Source organism: Bos javanicus, chromosome 3 (genome assembly GCF_032452875.1).
Source record: "Bos javanicus breed banteng chromosome 3, ARS-OSU_banteng_1.0, whole genome shotgun sequence".
Taxonomy (NCBI): Eukaryota; Metazoa; Chordata; class Mammalia; order Artiodactyla; family Bovidae; genus Bos; species Bos javanicus.
Window position 1 is genome coordinate 43491836 of NC_083870.1, and position 16033 is coordinate 43507868.

The 16033-nt window shown below is 38.3% G+C and overlaps 1 protein-coding gene across 3 annotated transcripts in view; it reads left to right on the top strand.

Moving 5' to 3' along the window:
* Window positions 1-71: 71 nt before the first annotated feature.
* Window positions 72-16033, top strand: part of SASS6 (SAS-6 centriolar assembly protein) — a 42054-nt gene continuing 26092 nt past the window's right edge. For 2 of the 3 annotated variants that reach the window (XM_061411066.1, XM_061411069.1), the window contains exons 1-7: window positions 72-379; window positions 5514-5574; window positions 7479-7558; window positions 7974-8078; window positions 12544-12715; window positions 13380-13445; window positions 14489-14608. In XM_061411066.1, the coding sequence (XP_061267050.1) occupies window positions 72-379; window positions 5514-5574; window positions 7479-7558; window positions 7974-8078; window positions 12544-12715; window positions 13380-13445; window positions 14489-14608 (912 nt within the window). The remainder of the gene's footprint in view (window positions 380-5513; window positions 5575-7478; window positions 7559-7973; window positions 8079-12543; window positions 12716-13379; window positions 13446-14488; window positions 14609-16033) is intronic. The other variant, XM_061411067.1, reaches the window with a different exon arrangement.

Here is a 16033-nt window from a genome sequence, read left to right on the forward strand (position 1 = left end):
AAGTTCTCAGATTCACTCCTGTCCCGTTCCCTTAACAAATATGGCTGCGTCAGGTCCCTCCACGCAGGATAATGCCATACCCGGAACTTTACCATCCCAGCTTCGTAAAACCGGAAGAAGTTGATGGTGGCCGGCGAGGTCCAAGCCTCCTTTGTATTTCCTCTGTTTCTCTTTCTCCGCTTTCTCCGCCTCCTCCGCGGAAGCAGAGCGGCAAACTCAAACTTTACAGGACCCGGAAGTCTTTCAGCCTAATATCGCGGGCCGGGCCTGTTGTGTTTTATTTTTTCGCACACCGGCCAGGGCAGCGGTTCAGCATGAGCCAGATTTTGTTCCAGCAACTCGTCCCGTTGCAGGTGAAATGCAGAGACTGCGAGGAGAGGTGAGGTTCGCGTTACCCCGTGCCCGTGGGTGGCGGTTGGGGTTGGGCCAAGGGGAAAGATGGCGGCCCCCGCCAGTGCGCAGCGGCCTGTGGGAGGGTATCCAGCCGGAGTCCCCGGGAAGAGACCTATCTGGGACCTGGCTCTCTCTCACTAAGTAAGTTCTCCGTCGCCGAGAAGGGAAGTGTGTGAGGAATGGGACGCTGACCTGCATCAAATTAATTTAAAGAAAAACTTATCTCTGAGCGTTATCGTGAACATTATAGCCCTTTGCTCTTTGACAGATAAGAACTCCTGCTGAGAAAATTAATTTACTCGAGGGCTTACGAGTTCAACGCAGGGCGGGCACTAGAACTCAGGCCTTGGTTCCCAGCCATTTTTCCACTCTTTTTTGCGTTATATTGGAAGTAAGTTAAGCTTCGATTTAATGAACTATGTGGTATATTGCTTCTTTTTCACATTAGTTACTAGAGATAAGATAAATTACTTTTAATAGGTTAAAGACGATTGGGGAACACCGTAAATTCATTTATCCATTAAACAAATATTGCGTATTTGCAAAACACCTGCTAGGCACTGGGGATGCAATGGTCAGGAAAAAGTCCTTGCGTTCGTGGAGTTCACATTCTATTGGGGTAGGAAATAGTCGCACAGATAAATGCAGAATTACAACTTTGACAAATGAGGTGGTGCTGTTGAGGCTTAAGTAGAGAGATCTTGGCGAGAAGTCAGATCAAACCAGATCAGTCGCTCAGTCGTGTCCGACTCTTTGCGACCCCGTGAATCGCAGCACGCCAGGCCTCCCTGTCCATCACCAACTCCTGGAGTTCACTCAGACTCATGTCCAGCGAGTCAGTGATGCCATCCAGCCATCTCAAGCTCTGTCGTCCCCTTCTCCTCTTCTTCTGGCGAGAACTCAGGAGACTTCAATTTTGTCTCAATTCCACCAGAGTGGCAGCTGTCTCATTTGTAAAACTGATACAACATGCCTACCTACATGGTTGTTTGTTAGGAGGATCAGGTGTGGAAATGTGACTAAAAATGAAGACATTGGTATATTGAGCTACCAATAATGTGAAACTGGTGTATAGTTCAGAATTAGGTTCAAAATCAACTGGCAGGCCAGGCAAGTAGATGGTACCAAGAACAGCAGCTGGTAAGTGGAGATTTATAGGTTAGTTGGTGGTTCTTTTGTGTTGCCCAATATGGGAGCAACTATAGTTGACATTTGAAATGGATGTAAAGTGAGCTAAGGTACATAAGAGTAAAATGCACACTAGACTGAAGACTTACTATGAGAAACAAAGGAATGGAAAACATTTCAATTTTTATATTGATTATGTGTTAAGATGACAATATTTTGATATGTAGGGTTAATTTAATATATAACAAATTTATCTGTTTCTTTTATGTTTTTTTAATGTGACTTCCAGAAAATTAAAAATTATATATGTGCCTTATATTTGTGGCTCCATTGTATCTCTATTGGATAGCCCTGTTCTAGAATGATTATAGAAAGAAGAAAGAAAGGTGGGGGGCATAATTTCTAATTCCAGTATCGAGGCTCCTTAGCCCATTGCCTTTTTTTGTAGACAAAGTTTTATTAAAGTCAGCCATTCTCATTCGTTTAAGAATTGTCTATTGCTGCTTCTGTGGTATAGGAGGAGAAATGAATAAATGTGACAGAGACCTTATGGCTGGCAAAGCCGAAAATATTTACTGTCTGACCCTTTACAGATAAAGTTTGCCAACCTCTTATGGGAAAAATAGTCTAGACTTAAGTAGTCAAGGCCAGTTCAGCTCAAGTATTTATGAAAGCCTGCTGTGTACCAGGCACTGTCCTAGGTGCTGAGAATATAAAGCTCTTCTCCTTAGCATCTTCCTCCAATGACAGCAACAGCAACAAAACTATTTTCATTCTAGCTCTCAAGGAACTCACTTTAATAGAGGAAACAAAAAGTTCTTCCATTTAGATGTAGTATAGCGTAGGTTAGGAGTTCAGGCTCTGATAAACAAGGTCTGGGACTATATTTAATATCCTGTGATAAACCATAATGGAAAAATATGCAAAAGAAAATGTATGTATGACTGAGTCACTTTGCTGTAGAGTAGAAATTAATACAACATTGTAAATCAACTGTACTTAAAAAAAAAAGGGGTTTATAATCCCTCTGTTTTCTACATTAAAAAAAATAGGCTATGGAGCCACACTGTTGAGGTTCTACTTTACCAGTTACTGCTTGATTCTGTACAGTTTTTCTTACTTCTCTGTGCCTCATCCTTATAATTGATAAAAATAAAGTACCTGTTTGTGGGATTATTATAAGCATAAAATAATACATATGAAGTACTTAGAACAGTGCCTGGAACTTAAGAGCATTCACTAACCATTAGCTATTATTGAAGAGTGATTAATGCATAAAGTAAAGTAAAGGAACTAAAGTCATAGAGAAAAAGGAACTTCAGTTGAAGACAGTGGTAGGGCTCAGAGAACTATGTCTGGAGAAAAGTGGTACAAAATTTTGAAGCCCATGGTTTGACACCAGCCTGCTTTTTCATTTTTATTTTTCCCCTAAGCTCCTCTTCCCAATACAGCAGTCATGCAGGGCTACGTGCTCTCCTCTGAGTGCACCTGATACTCTCTTAATACTCTACCTTTACTCCAGCTCTCCCTTCTACCTCAGATGCTTTTTTCTCCACGACTTCTATGTCTGTCTTAAATTCTTTCTTTATAAGGACGTTTTCAAAGTTGCCTAAGTTGAAATTAATTGTCCTTATTTGTTTGTTAGATAGCATGGTAAAAGAGAAAGATTTGAGTTCAGATTTGGGCTCTGTAGTGTGACCTTACCCAAATTTGCAACTCTGTGCATCTCAGGTTCTTTCTTTGAATGATGGAGATAATATTTACTTAACAACATTGTTGTTAAATAAGTTGATATAAGCAGGGTGCCTGGCAGACACTTAATAGTGTATGTATTAAAGCCTTAGAATACCATCAGAAGCAAATCTAGGATAAAGTCATTTAATATCATCTCAATATGAGGTCATGAACCATGTTTATTTCTGTTTGTATCCCTGGCACCCAGCATAGTACCTGGCGTAGAGCAGCTTTTGTTTGAATTGAGAGTTTAAGGTCAGAACTATTAGGTGGCAGAGGTGGCTAGGATCTAGTTCTGCTAATGCCAAATCTAACTGACAGGAAGGATGTTAAGCAGATTTATGACATTTATTTTGAGAAACAGCACTTTAAAAATTGTTTTTTAAACTTGTTTTATACTGTTCCTATAATGTTCACCATTACAGTGGAGAAAGATTTCTGATTTCAGATCCTCTGAAAGCTCACATTTTCCTATAAGTTATTGCTCTGGAGGTTTTTGAACTGAATATGGGAAATAGTTTTAACTTATGGGGTTCTCCTCTTTTTCTTCCCGTCATCTAATGCATATAGGCTTTTGAAATGCGTGTGTTACTCGCTCAGTCATATCCTACTTTTTGTGACCCCATGGACTGTAGCCTGCCAGGCTCCTCTGTCCATGGAATTCTGTAGGCAAGAATACTGGAGTGGGTTGCCATTTCCTACTCCAGGGGATCTTCCTGCATCTCTTGCATTGGCAGGCAGATTCTTTACCACCGAGCTACCTGAGAAACCCACACATTTTAAAAAGTGTAAAGTTATCAACCACAGTGTCATATCATTATGGCAGTATGTACTAGGAAAAACTTCAGAAGATGAAAACCAAACATAATGACATTGTAGAGCTGAATGGCCCTCACAAACCTGACTCGATTCACTTTTCTTATAAGTTAGGAAATTGAAAGTTGTTGTGTTCCTCCCCTCCGCCCCCCTGCCCACCACTGCCTAAGAATACGTAAATGGAATTGGAGTAGGAATTCAATATTTTCACATATATTGCTTTAGATACTAGAAAAATAGAAATGAAACATTTTCTTACTTAAAGATAATTCTTCCTGTCTTTGTGCTGTTTACCGGTACTGTTCTTTTTTAGATATTAATATACAAATTATGGTAATCGCATCATGTGAACTAAAATTTAACATCCAGTCATATGTTCAATAAGAAATTTAACTAAAATGACATGGATTGAACCAATGTAAACTGCAAGTCAGAGCATAAAAGACTAAACTATTGAATCTAGCCTGAGTCAACTATTACCAGGTTTTTCCATCAACACTTAGTTGTTATGTCTGTACTTCTGTGGTAGAATGTGAAAAAAGTTTAAAATACATCTTTAAAAAAATAACTTAATATTGAACAAATTCAGTTTATTTTCCCTGCACATCAGGAAAAGACCATTATTATTTAATTCTAGCAGAATAGTTTGAGAACCACTTGTGCAGAGATGTATTTTCACCATTACCCCTTTATTTCCTGAGGTTTTTTTTTTTTTAACATTTTTGCTCAGTTTGATTAATGTTTATGAACACCTTTATTTATATGCCTCTGTTTGATACTGAATTTTCTAAGATGCAGTATAGAATGAGCAAAAAGCTGTGTTTTTTCTTTTTTTTCTTTTAGGGTTTAGAGTTACTCTAGGATTAGATAGATAATTGTTGATAGTACTTACATTGTATGGAGAGTCCGTTGAGCAATGTAGTTTGTGGATCTGAAAAATGTGTGTGTGTGTGTGTGTACATAAGGAAAGTGAATATGTTATCTTATTTCCTTGGTTGTAGACATTCAGAGTATTCTAATTCTCAAATTCGGTCATTTCAGTTTTTTATTTTTTATTTATTTTCAGTTCATATTTTTATGTGAAAAATCGTTGTAAACCTGATGGTTTGCTTTTCAGTAGATGCTATTTGAAAATCAGTACAGTGAGGTTGTATACCAAGCTAATAATAGGCATTCCACATCATTTATCTCATTTAATTCTCACAACATCCTCTTTTTACAGGAGAGAAAAAATTTAGCATCAGGTTAAAAACCTGATTACTTGTGGAAAAACAGGAAGTTAAATTTCAAATCCATCGAGTTTTCCAAACATGTATTCATAAGTTAGGGACAACCTGTGGAGGATCTTGTGGCTTAAAATGGAAAATGTTAGCTATACAAATGGTTGTAATAATTTACTGCATGTGAATGTTTCTGATAGTTGGGCATATCTTTTCATACAGGAGAGTGAGTATTAGACTGAGCATTGAACTACAATCAGTTTCTAACCCCGTTCACAGAAAGGTTGGTATTATATATTTTGAAATAAATATTTTTCTTTTTCTGAAAAATGGTAATTTAGTACATTATAGTTGTTTTAATTCTTTAAGAATGTGAGATCTTTTGTTAATATCATCTTGCTTTTTAATTTTGGGCCATTTAATAACTTGCAGATCTGGGATGGTAAAATCTAAGACAACAACTGAGAGATGATATACCATATATTTCTAAAGCATGCGAGAGTTGGAGATGGGGACAACAGTCTCCTTAGGTTTTGCCCGTTGCAGTTTTTTGGCTGCATCACATAGCTTGAGGGATCTTAGTTCCCAGTCCAGGGATCACACCCATATCCCTTCCGTGGAAGCTTGGAGTCCCTAACTGCTTGGGAATTCCCTCATTGCACTTTTTAAAGTTACTCAAATATATATTGCTATCCTGTAGAACTGGTATTTCATATAAATGTGAGTATAGAATGAATTGAAGCACTGCAGGGAGATATTCTTGAATCTTTTTGCCTTTTGACAATAGTTGTTAAGAGCATCAGTCTTATCTGATTTAAAAGTGTGAGTCATTAACAGAGATGTGATATAGAAAGGAGGGTGAAGAAATACATCTGTTTTCTCTGTGTTATAGCTTTCCCTTAACATATTCAAGGATCTAATAGAAACAGCTTCAGTTTTTTTTTATAGCATCTTGGGGTGGGTTTAAAAAAATATTTAAATAAAGCTGCTTTAAGAACAGGGCCTTCTGAGACAGAGCAAATACCTAGATTGCTAATCTTCCAGGGTGAAAAAGAGAGAGTGAAAGTCGATCAGTCGTGTCCGACTCTTTGAGACCCCATGGACTGACCCCCGTGGATTATACAGTCCATGGAATTCTCCAGGCCAGAATACTGAAATGGGTAGCCTTTCCCTTTTCCAGGGGCTCTTCCCGACCCAGGGATCGAACCCAGGTCTCCTGCATTGCAGATGGATTCTTTACCAGCTGAGCCACAAATTTTCTGGGAAAGAGAGTATATATTCTTACATTTTTCCTTATGCCTGCTGTACCTCTTTATTTTCTAGCTCTACTCATAAGTGGTTTAGATTTTTCTAGGACCTTAGCAATTCCTCAGTAGCCACAAGTAGATTTTATTTCAAGGCAGAAACTTATTCTTAACCTGAATGCTTATGCTTTATTAGTGCTCTGACATCTTGCTAGTCCTGTTTTCCTTCTGCCAGTGTTTTCTGAAGTATAGGACTTTCCTGTTGGCTTTAGATGCTGTGATGATCTGCCATACAGTAAATTTAACTACTTGAAAAGTGGTCTTTGTGAAAGGTATTCACTTCGTTTGAAACTTGAAAACAGATGGCGGTTCCACATCAGTGGCCACCTGGAGTGGTAGAGAATATGCTTCTAGGAAGAAACCCTGGCAACCTGTCACCTGATACCCCTGTCCTCTGCCTGAGAAACAAACGCTCCTTTCTTACCTGGGTAGATGACTGTCATTTCTGCTGATGTATTTGCCATTTTGGAAATACCAGACAATTAACTTGAGGGAAACTGAAAATATACTTGAATGTGACATCAGTGGTAAAAAATATTTTTGTCATATTATCTTAGTAGAGCAAGAGGTAGGTCTGAACTTTCCTAAGCCTCTGATAGAATGATACTCATCAGCTTTCAACTCCTAGCATTTAATTAACTACTATAGACCCCATCACTTCTCACCTTGCACCCCATGTGGCTCTCAAGGAGCAGAGTATCCATTGCTGTTTAAGATGCTAAAATCCCCGAAGACATTAAAACCTAGCAGCACCAGAAAGCAGAGCCCTCTGAGCTATAACAGAGATACATTGATGCTATTATGATTTCACTTCCATGGAGGAAGAAACTACTCTGAAAGCCAGATCTACTGAAAACATCAAAAATAACAGTCTTTCTTTTAGGATTTAGTTATCCGTCTGACTGATGATGCGGATCCATTTTTTCTGTATAACCTTGTTATTTCAGAGGAAGATTTTCAGAGGTAACTAAATTTATTTTTCTGATCTTATATTTAATCTAAGAATAAGTAAGTTTTTAAGTTTTATGTATGTATCAGTGCTATTCCTTTGAAACACGTACTCATTAGGAACAATTAAGTATTTGGGGATCACTGGACTATTTATACTGTAATGTTTCAGGCTGTTTTTGAAAATACATATTTCATAGATTATTAGCATTCTGTTTAAAACAGCTCAGAAATTTGGAGCTTTATCTAGATTTATTGACCTTTTCCCTCCCACTGAATAAGCTCTATAAAAATCAAAGTTTCCTAGCTTAGTTCTTGACTATGATGGGTGTTCAGTAAATAAAAAAATAACCTTTCAGGATGTTATTTATAACTACATACAGTAATTAAAATTCTAAAAAAAAAAATTCTTTTCCTGTCTTCTGTGTAGTTTAAAATTCCAGCAAGGTCTTCTGGTAGACTTCTTAGCTTTCCCACAAAAATTCATAGATCTCCTCCAGCAGTGTACTCAAGAATATGCGAAAGAAATTCCAAGGTAAGTCTCAGGAGAGCACTATTGTCATTAAACTTTTCTCAAGAAAGACTCTTCTTTGTAAGAAGAGTCTTTGTAAGAAGACGGCAAAATATTTATGTATTTTGAGTATCTGTGTCTCTTTTCAAAGCTGTGCAAAGAGCTTCATAAATCTCAAATTTATAAAACCAGAAATATTTACCCCCTAATTTTCATATCTTGACAAAGCCATTAAAGTTACCTGAAGTATTTAATAGCATCAAGTATGTGTTTTTTCCCAAGGTTATATTCTATTTATAGTTATTATAAAATATTGGCCATGTTCCCTGTGTTTTACAATATATCCTAATAGCTTATTTATTTTATACATTGCAGTTTGTACCTCTTAATTCTCAATCCCTGAATTGCCTCCTCATTCCCTCTGCCTGCTAGTAACCACTAGTTCTCTATCTCTGTTTCTTTTTGTTATATTTACTAGTTTATTGTATTTTTTAGATTTCTCATATAAGCGATATGTAGTATTTGTCTTTCCTGACTTATTTCACTTTAGCATAATATCCTCTAGGTCTATTCATGTTGTTGTAAATGGCAAAATTTCATTCTTTTTTAATAGCTGAGTAGTATTCTACTGTGTGTATCTATATATATACGCATACATATCAAGAATATGTGTATTCCACATCTTCTTGATTCATTCATCTGTTGATGGACACTTGGGTTGCCTTCATATCTTCAGTTCAGTTCAGTCGCTCAGTTGTGTCCTACTTTTGCGACCTCATGGACTGCAGCACGCCAGGCCTCCCTGTCCATCACCAACTCCTGGAGTTTACCCAAAGTCATGTCCATTGAATCGGCAATGCCATCCAACCATCTCATCCTCTGTTGTCCCCTTCTCCTCCTGCCTTCAATCTTTCCCAGCATCAGGGTCTTTTCCAATGAGTCAGCTCTTTGCATCAGGTGGCCAAAGTATTAGAGTTTCAGCTTCAGCATCAGTCCTTCCAATGAATATTCAGGACTGCTTTGCTTTAAGATGGACTGGTTGGATCTCCTTGCAGTCCAAGGGACTCTCAGGAGTCTTCTCCAACACCACAGTTCAAAAGCATCAATTCTTCAGCTCTCAGCTTTCTTTATAGTCCAACTCTCACATCCATACATGACTACTGGAAAAACCATCGCTTTGACTAGACGGACCTTTGTTGGCAAAGTATCTCTGCTTTTTAATTTGCTGTCTTGGTTGGTCATAATTTTTCTTCCAAGGAGTAAGCATCTTTTAATTTCATGGCTTCAGTCACCATCTGCAGTGATTTTGGAACCCCCCAAAATAAAGTCTGTCATTGTTTCCTTTGTTTCCCCATGGATTTGCCATGAAGTGATGGGACTGGATGCCATGATCTTAGTTTTCTGATTGTTGAGTTTTAAGCCAGGCTTCGTAATACTGCTATGAATATTGGAGTTCATGTATCTTTTTGAATTAGTGTTTTTATTTCAAATATGAACCCAGGAATAGAATTGCTAGGTCATATGACAGTTCTATTTTTAGTTTTTTGAGAAACCTCCCTACTGTTTTTCACAGTCCAGCGGTGTTGGAAAGTTCCCTTTTTTCCACATGCTTGTCAGCATTCATTATTTGTGTTCTTTTTGCTGATAGCCATTCTGACAGATGTAATATCTCATTGTGGTTTTGATTTGCATTTCCTTGATGATTAGCCATGTTGAGTATCTTTTCATGTACCTGTTGGCTATCTGTATGTCTTTGAAAAATGTCTTTTCAGGTCTTCTGATCATTTTTTAGTCAGTTTGTTTATTTTTTTCACATTGAGTTGTGTAAGCTGTTTATATAGTTTGGATATTAACCCCTTATTGGTCATATCATTTGCAAGTATCTTCTCCCGTTCAGTAGATTGTCTCTTTTGTTGGTGTTTTCCTTTGCTGTGCAGAAGCTTTTTAAGTTTGATTAGGTCCCATTTGTTTATTTTTACTTTTATTTACTTCTGTTTTAGGAGACAAATTAAAAAAAATGCTACAATTTATGTTAGAGAGTGTTCCACCTATGTTCTGTTCTAGGAGTTTTATGATTTCTGGTCTTACCTTTTGGTCTTTAATCCATTTTGAGTTTATTTTTAAAAGCTCTATTTATTTATTTATATTTGGCTGCGCTGGGTCTTCGTTGCTGCACTTTCTCTGGTTGTGGTGTGTGGGCTTCTCATTGAGGTGCCTTCTCTTACTGAGCATGGCTCTAGGGCACAGTCTTCGTAGTTGCAGTGTGTGAGCTCTAGAGCAGAATCAGTGGTTGTGGTGCAGGGCCTTAGTCGCCCACAGCATGTGCAGTCTTCCCAGAGCAGAGATTGAACCCATGTCCGCATTGGCAAGGAGATTCTTAATCATTAGTGGGTGTGTGTTAGTTGCTCAGTTGTGTCCAACTTTTTGCAACCCCACGTACTGTAGCCCCCCAGGCTTCTCTGTCCATGGTGTTCTCCAGGCAAGAATACTGGAGTGGATTGCCATTCACTTCTCCAGAGGAACTTCCCAACCCAGGGATTGAACCCTGGTCTCCTGCATCGCAGGCAAATTCTTTACTGTTTGAGCTCCAGGGACCACTGGGGAAATCCGAGTTTTATTTTTATGTATGATGTTAGAGAATGTTCTATATTGTTCTTTTACATGTAGCTGTCCAGTTTTCCAGCACTACTTACTGAAGAGACTGTCTTTCCCCATTGTGTATTCTTGCCTTCTCTGTGGTATGTTAGTTAATAATAAGTGTGTGGGTTTATTTCTGGGCTCTGTTCTGTTCTATTGATCAGTGACTGTTTATGTGCCAGTATGCCAAACCAGACTGTTCTGACTTCAAAGCTTTTAGTAAGGTCTGAAGATAGGAAGCATGATTCGTCTAAGTAGTCTGTTCTTCTTTCTCAAGATTGTTTTGCCTATTCGAGGTCTTTTGTGTTTCCATGCCACTGCTGCTGCTAAGTCGCTTCAGTCGTGTCCGACTCTGTGCGACCCCATAGACTGCAGCCCACCAGGCTCCTCCGTCCCTGGGATTCTCTAGGCAAGAACACTGGAGTGGGTTGCCATTTCCTTCTCCAATGCGTGCATGCATGCTAAGGAGCTTCAGTCGTGTCTGACTCTGTGCGACCCCATAGACTGCAGCCCACCAGGCTCCTCCGTCCCTGGGATTCTCTAGGCAAGAACACTGGAGTGGGTTGCCATTTCCTTCTCCAAAGCATGCATGCATGCTAAGGAGCTTCAGTCGTGTCCGACTCTGTGTGACCCTATAGACTGCAGCCCACCAGGCTCCTCCGTCCCTGGGATTCTCTAGGCAAGAACACTGGAGTGGGTTGCCATTTCCTTCTCCAATGCGTGCATGCATGCTAAGGAGCTTCAGTCGTGTCTGACTCTGTGTGACCCCATAGATGGCAGCCCACCAGGCTCCTCTGTCCACAGGATTCTCTAGGCAAGAATACTGGAGTGGGTTGCTATTTCCTTCTCCATACAAATTAAAAAATTTTTTGGTCTAGTTTTGTGAAAAATGCCCTTGGAGAATGGATGGGGATTGCCCTGAATCTGTCAGTTGCCTTGGGTAGTGTGGTCATTTTAACAATATTCTTTCAATCCATTTCACTATTTACACTAATTAATCCATGGTATATCTTTCCATCTCTATTGTCTTTGATTTCTTTCATCAGTGTCTTGTGTTACAGTTCGCAGATTACAGGTCTGCCTTCTCCTTTAGGTAGGTTTATTCCTAGACATTTTATCCTTTTTGCTGCAGTTGTAAGTGGAATTGTTCCCGTAGTTTCTCTTTTTGATAGTTTGTTGTTAGTGTTCAAGTATATGTTTTTCTGATGAACTTGGACAAAGAAGATTTGGGGTCCAAGTGTATCCATATTTGTTTAGTGCTAACACCTGATCCTTTCTTTTTAAAGCTTTCCAACCTTTTATCTATAAGTTTCATCAGTTGGTGATTCTTGTTTGAATGAATTATTTCATTAGTAAGTACAAAATTATGTTTTTCCAGTTCCATCTTTCTGTATTTATTAGGTATAATTCTTCTATGAAAAATAACTTCCTTCATCAGTAAGAGCTATTTGATTACTATGAAAACTCTTAGAGAAAGGGATAAATGCTCAGTTCTTATTTTTAAATTGTCAGTTTTCAGAGTGAGGATTGTTACTCTAGTTAGTTTTCTGGTTTCAGTGGGTTTTGATTTGTTTTTGTGTTTAGTCTTTTGCTTTCTCTCCTTATCTGTTTCTCATTATGAACTCATGGAGATTTATATATTCACTGTTTTCAATCAGTAGACTAAGTATCCATTTTGCTATTTACACTAATCCAGTTTTACTGTTGGGAGTCCTTTCATGTTGGCCCCTATGATTCCAGCATGCTCCCTTTGCTGATCCTTTTAATCACTGATAATCCAGTGGGGCTCATTATTCAATGGGAGAGTTGTCACTGTCTCATAAATGTGTTATGTGATACTTTCTCTTCAAAGGTTTTTGCTGCAGTTAGTTTCTACAGAAGCTATTTTGGATAACTCACCTGCTCTTTTAAATGTGGTAGAGACAAATCCTTTTAAGCATCTGACACACCTCTCACTAAAACTTTTACCTGGAAATGATGTGGAAATAAAGAAGTTTCTAGCAGACTGTTTGAAATGTAGTAAGGTAAGATTTAAATTTAAATTGTTTTCTTAAAATAAGTCCCAAAGCTCTCTGGTAATCCACTGAAAAGCTATATTGCTACTAGATTTTATTTTCTGAATAAAGTCTTTTTAAAGGTATCCAAGAAATTTTTATAACACACAGTGACTTTATTTTATTGTTTTAGTTAGGCACAGTACTAGAAGATAAAACAGATCAGGAATTAAGAAACTTAGGTCCCAGGGTTTTTACTAATTTTCTGTGACCTTGAGCAGGTCACTTAAGCTCATGGTGTCTTGGTTTCATTAGCTTGTGGATATGTATGGAAATATTTACCCTCTGAGCTATCTTAAATGAGATAAAATATATGAAAGTATCTTGAAGATTACAAAGTGCTCTATAACTATATAAAATACACGCTCAAGAAAACAACATTGGGATGCCTCTTGAGAATTTTTAGAGAGTCAAATACTATGAATCAGGACATCTCTGGATTTAAGGTTAGGCAAATCCAGAGGTCTTGCCAGTGCAGATTCTAACTCAGAAGGTCTGAGGTGGAGCCTGAGATTCTGTCTTTCTAACAAACGCCCAGGCTGGTGCTGATGCTGTATACTTCATTGTACTTTGTGTAGCCTAGCTACAGATGATTAAATTGTAAGCTGCATAATTTTATTATTTTTATAAATAGGAAGAAAAATTATCATTAACACAATCGCTGGATGATGTTACCAGGCAACTGAATTTCACCCAAAAGGTAATTCAAGTTTGATTTTTTCTTTGTAAGTCATCCAAACATGGGCTCTGAATTGCTTCTTAAATCAAGTCTAGGCTTTTATGTATTTTTATTTTCAAAGCATGCTACTGTTGAATTCATCCTTTTTGTCACCCTTCGCCTACCAGTTAATTGTCTTAATCTGTGCTTTTTCTTATTCTCTCCAAACATTTCTGTTATCCCCAGTATATGACACATTCTCTCCAAGTCTTCATTAAATAATGTATAGTATTTGTCACATGTTCTGCTCCTCTCTTTTTCACCTCATTCTTCTTGTCTAAATGGCATTTTAGTTCCTGTCTTCTAAATCTTTCCTTCCTTCTGTTTAGAATTAATTCTGATAGATTAATCATCATTTCAATAATAGCTTCTCCTTGAAATTGAGGATAAAAGTATCTGATAAGCTGCATGGCTTCAGGTAGAAAATTTTTCTGCACCATATGGACCATCTTGGGAACCTGTGTTACTGGTTTTTAGGTGTATAAGTAAACTACAGTTGACCTTTGAACAACGCAGGGGTTAGGGACATCAGCCCTTTGCACAGTTGAAAGTCCTTGTATAAGTCTGTAGTCAGTTCTCCATACCTGTGTTTCCACGTCCTCAGGTTCAGCCAACCATGGATTGTGTAGTACTGTAGTACGTATTTATTGGAAAAAAAACTGAGTATAAATGTATCTATACATTTCAAACCTGTGTGTTGTTTAAGGGTCATCTGTACTACTTATGACTGACTTGCTCTACCCTGGGTTGCTTTATTTCTTAATGCCAGAGGAGAGGATTGAGTGGTGAAGAGCCAGATTTAACTAAAAGGTTAGTGATAGTATACTGTGGGCTGTGTTAACTCTAAAATTGCTTTTATTCTAATCTTAATTTCTTTAAATACAGAGAAATCTATGTAAGAAAAGACTTTGAATGTAAGAAAAGGTGTGATTTCATTTTCTTTTATATGCTTTGCAAATATGATCATGTTCCAATCTAATAACATATTCAAGAATTTTAATATTTTGTACTGAACTCTACTATAGACATTATCAGAAAAGATCCAAGAATTAGATAAGTTACGGAATGAATGGGCGTCGCACACAGCAACATTGTCAAATAAGCATTCTCAGGAACTAACGAATGAGAAGGAAAAAGCTTTGCAGGTATGAATATTAAAAAATGGAAAAATATTTTGTTATTGTTGTTAGTCATTTTGTTAATAATTTTCAAACAGTACAAAAGTATGTAAAAATTGTCTCTCCTTAAAAATCTTAACTACCCAGAGATAACTTCTAAACATTCTGATGTTTGTTTTCCCAAATTTTTCTCTCTATATGTGAATAGTATATAATTTATAAATACTTGTTTATATTTATAAATTTAGAAATATATAAATTGGGAGATTTGTCCCTGGTGGCTCAGATGGTAAAGTGTCTGTCTACAATGTGGGAGACCCGGGTTCGATCCCTGGGTTGGGAAGATCCCCTGGAGAAGGAAATGGCAATCCACTCCAGGACTATTGCCTGGAAAATCCCATGGACAGAGGAGCCTGGTAGGCTACAGTCCATGGGGTCGCAAAGAGTCAGACATGACTGAGCGACTTCACTCACTAAGCTAACGAGGTTCCCATCACTTCATGGCAAATAGATGGGGGAAAAGTGGAAACAGTATCAGATATCATTTTCTTGGGCTCCAAAATAACTGCAGACAGTGACTGCAGCCACGAAATTAAAAGATGCTTGCTCCTTGGAAGAAAAGCTATGACAAACCTAGATAGTGTATTAAAAAGCAGAGACATCACTTTACAGACAAAGGTCCATATAGTCGAAAGTGAAAGCCACTCAGTCATGTCCAACTCTTTGCAATGCCATGGACTACATATAATATAGTCTATGAAATTCTCCAGGCCAGAATACTGGAGTGGGTTCCCTTTTCCAGGGGATCTTCCCAACCCAGGTCTCCCACATTGCAGGCAGATTCTTTACCAGCTGAGCCAAGAGAGAAGCCCAAGAATACTGGAGTGGGGTAGCCTATCCCTTCTCCAGGGGATCTTCCTGACCCAAGAATTGAAACAGGGTCTCCTGCATTGCAGGCAGATTCTTTACCAGCTGAGCTACGAGGGAAGCCCATGTATGTGAGAGTTTAACCATAAAGAAGGCTAAGCACTGAAGAATTTTCTCTTTTGTACTGTGGTGCTGGAGAAGACTCTTGAGAGTCCCTTGGACAGCAGGGAGAGCAAACCAGTCAATCCTAAAGGAAATCAACCCTGAATATTCATTGGAAGGACTGGTGCTGAAGCTGAAGCTCCAATACTTTGGCCACCTGAAGTGAAGAGCCAACTCATTGAAAAAGACCCTGAACCTGGGAAAGATTGAGGGCAAGAGGAGAAGGGGGGAACAGAGGATGAGATGGTTGGATGGCATCCCTTACTCAATGGAGATGAGTTTGAGCAAACTCAGGGAGATGGTGAAGGATGGGAAAACCTGGCTTGCTGCAGTTCATGGGGTCGCAGGGTCAGGTAGACTTAGCGACTGAACAGCAACAATGAGGTCAACTGGATACAGTGATTGTAATTTTTTTTATCCTTA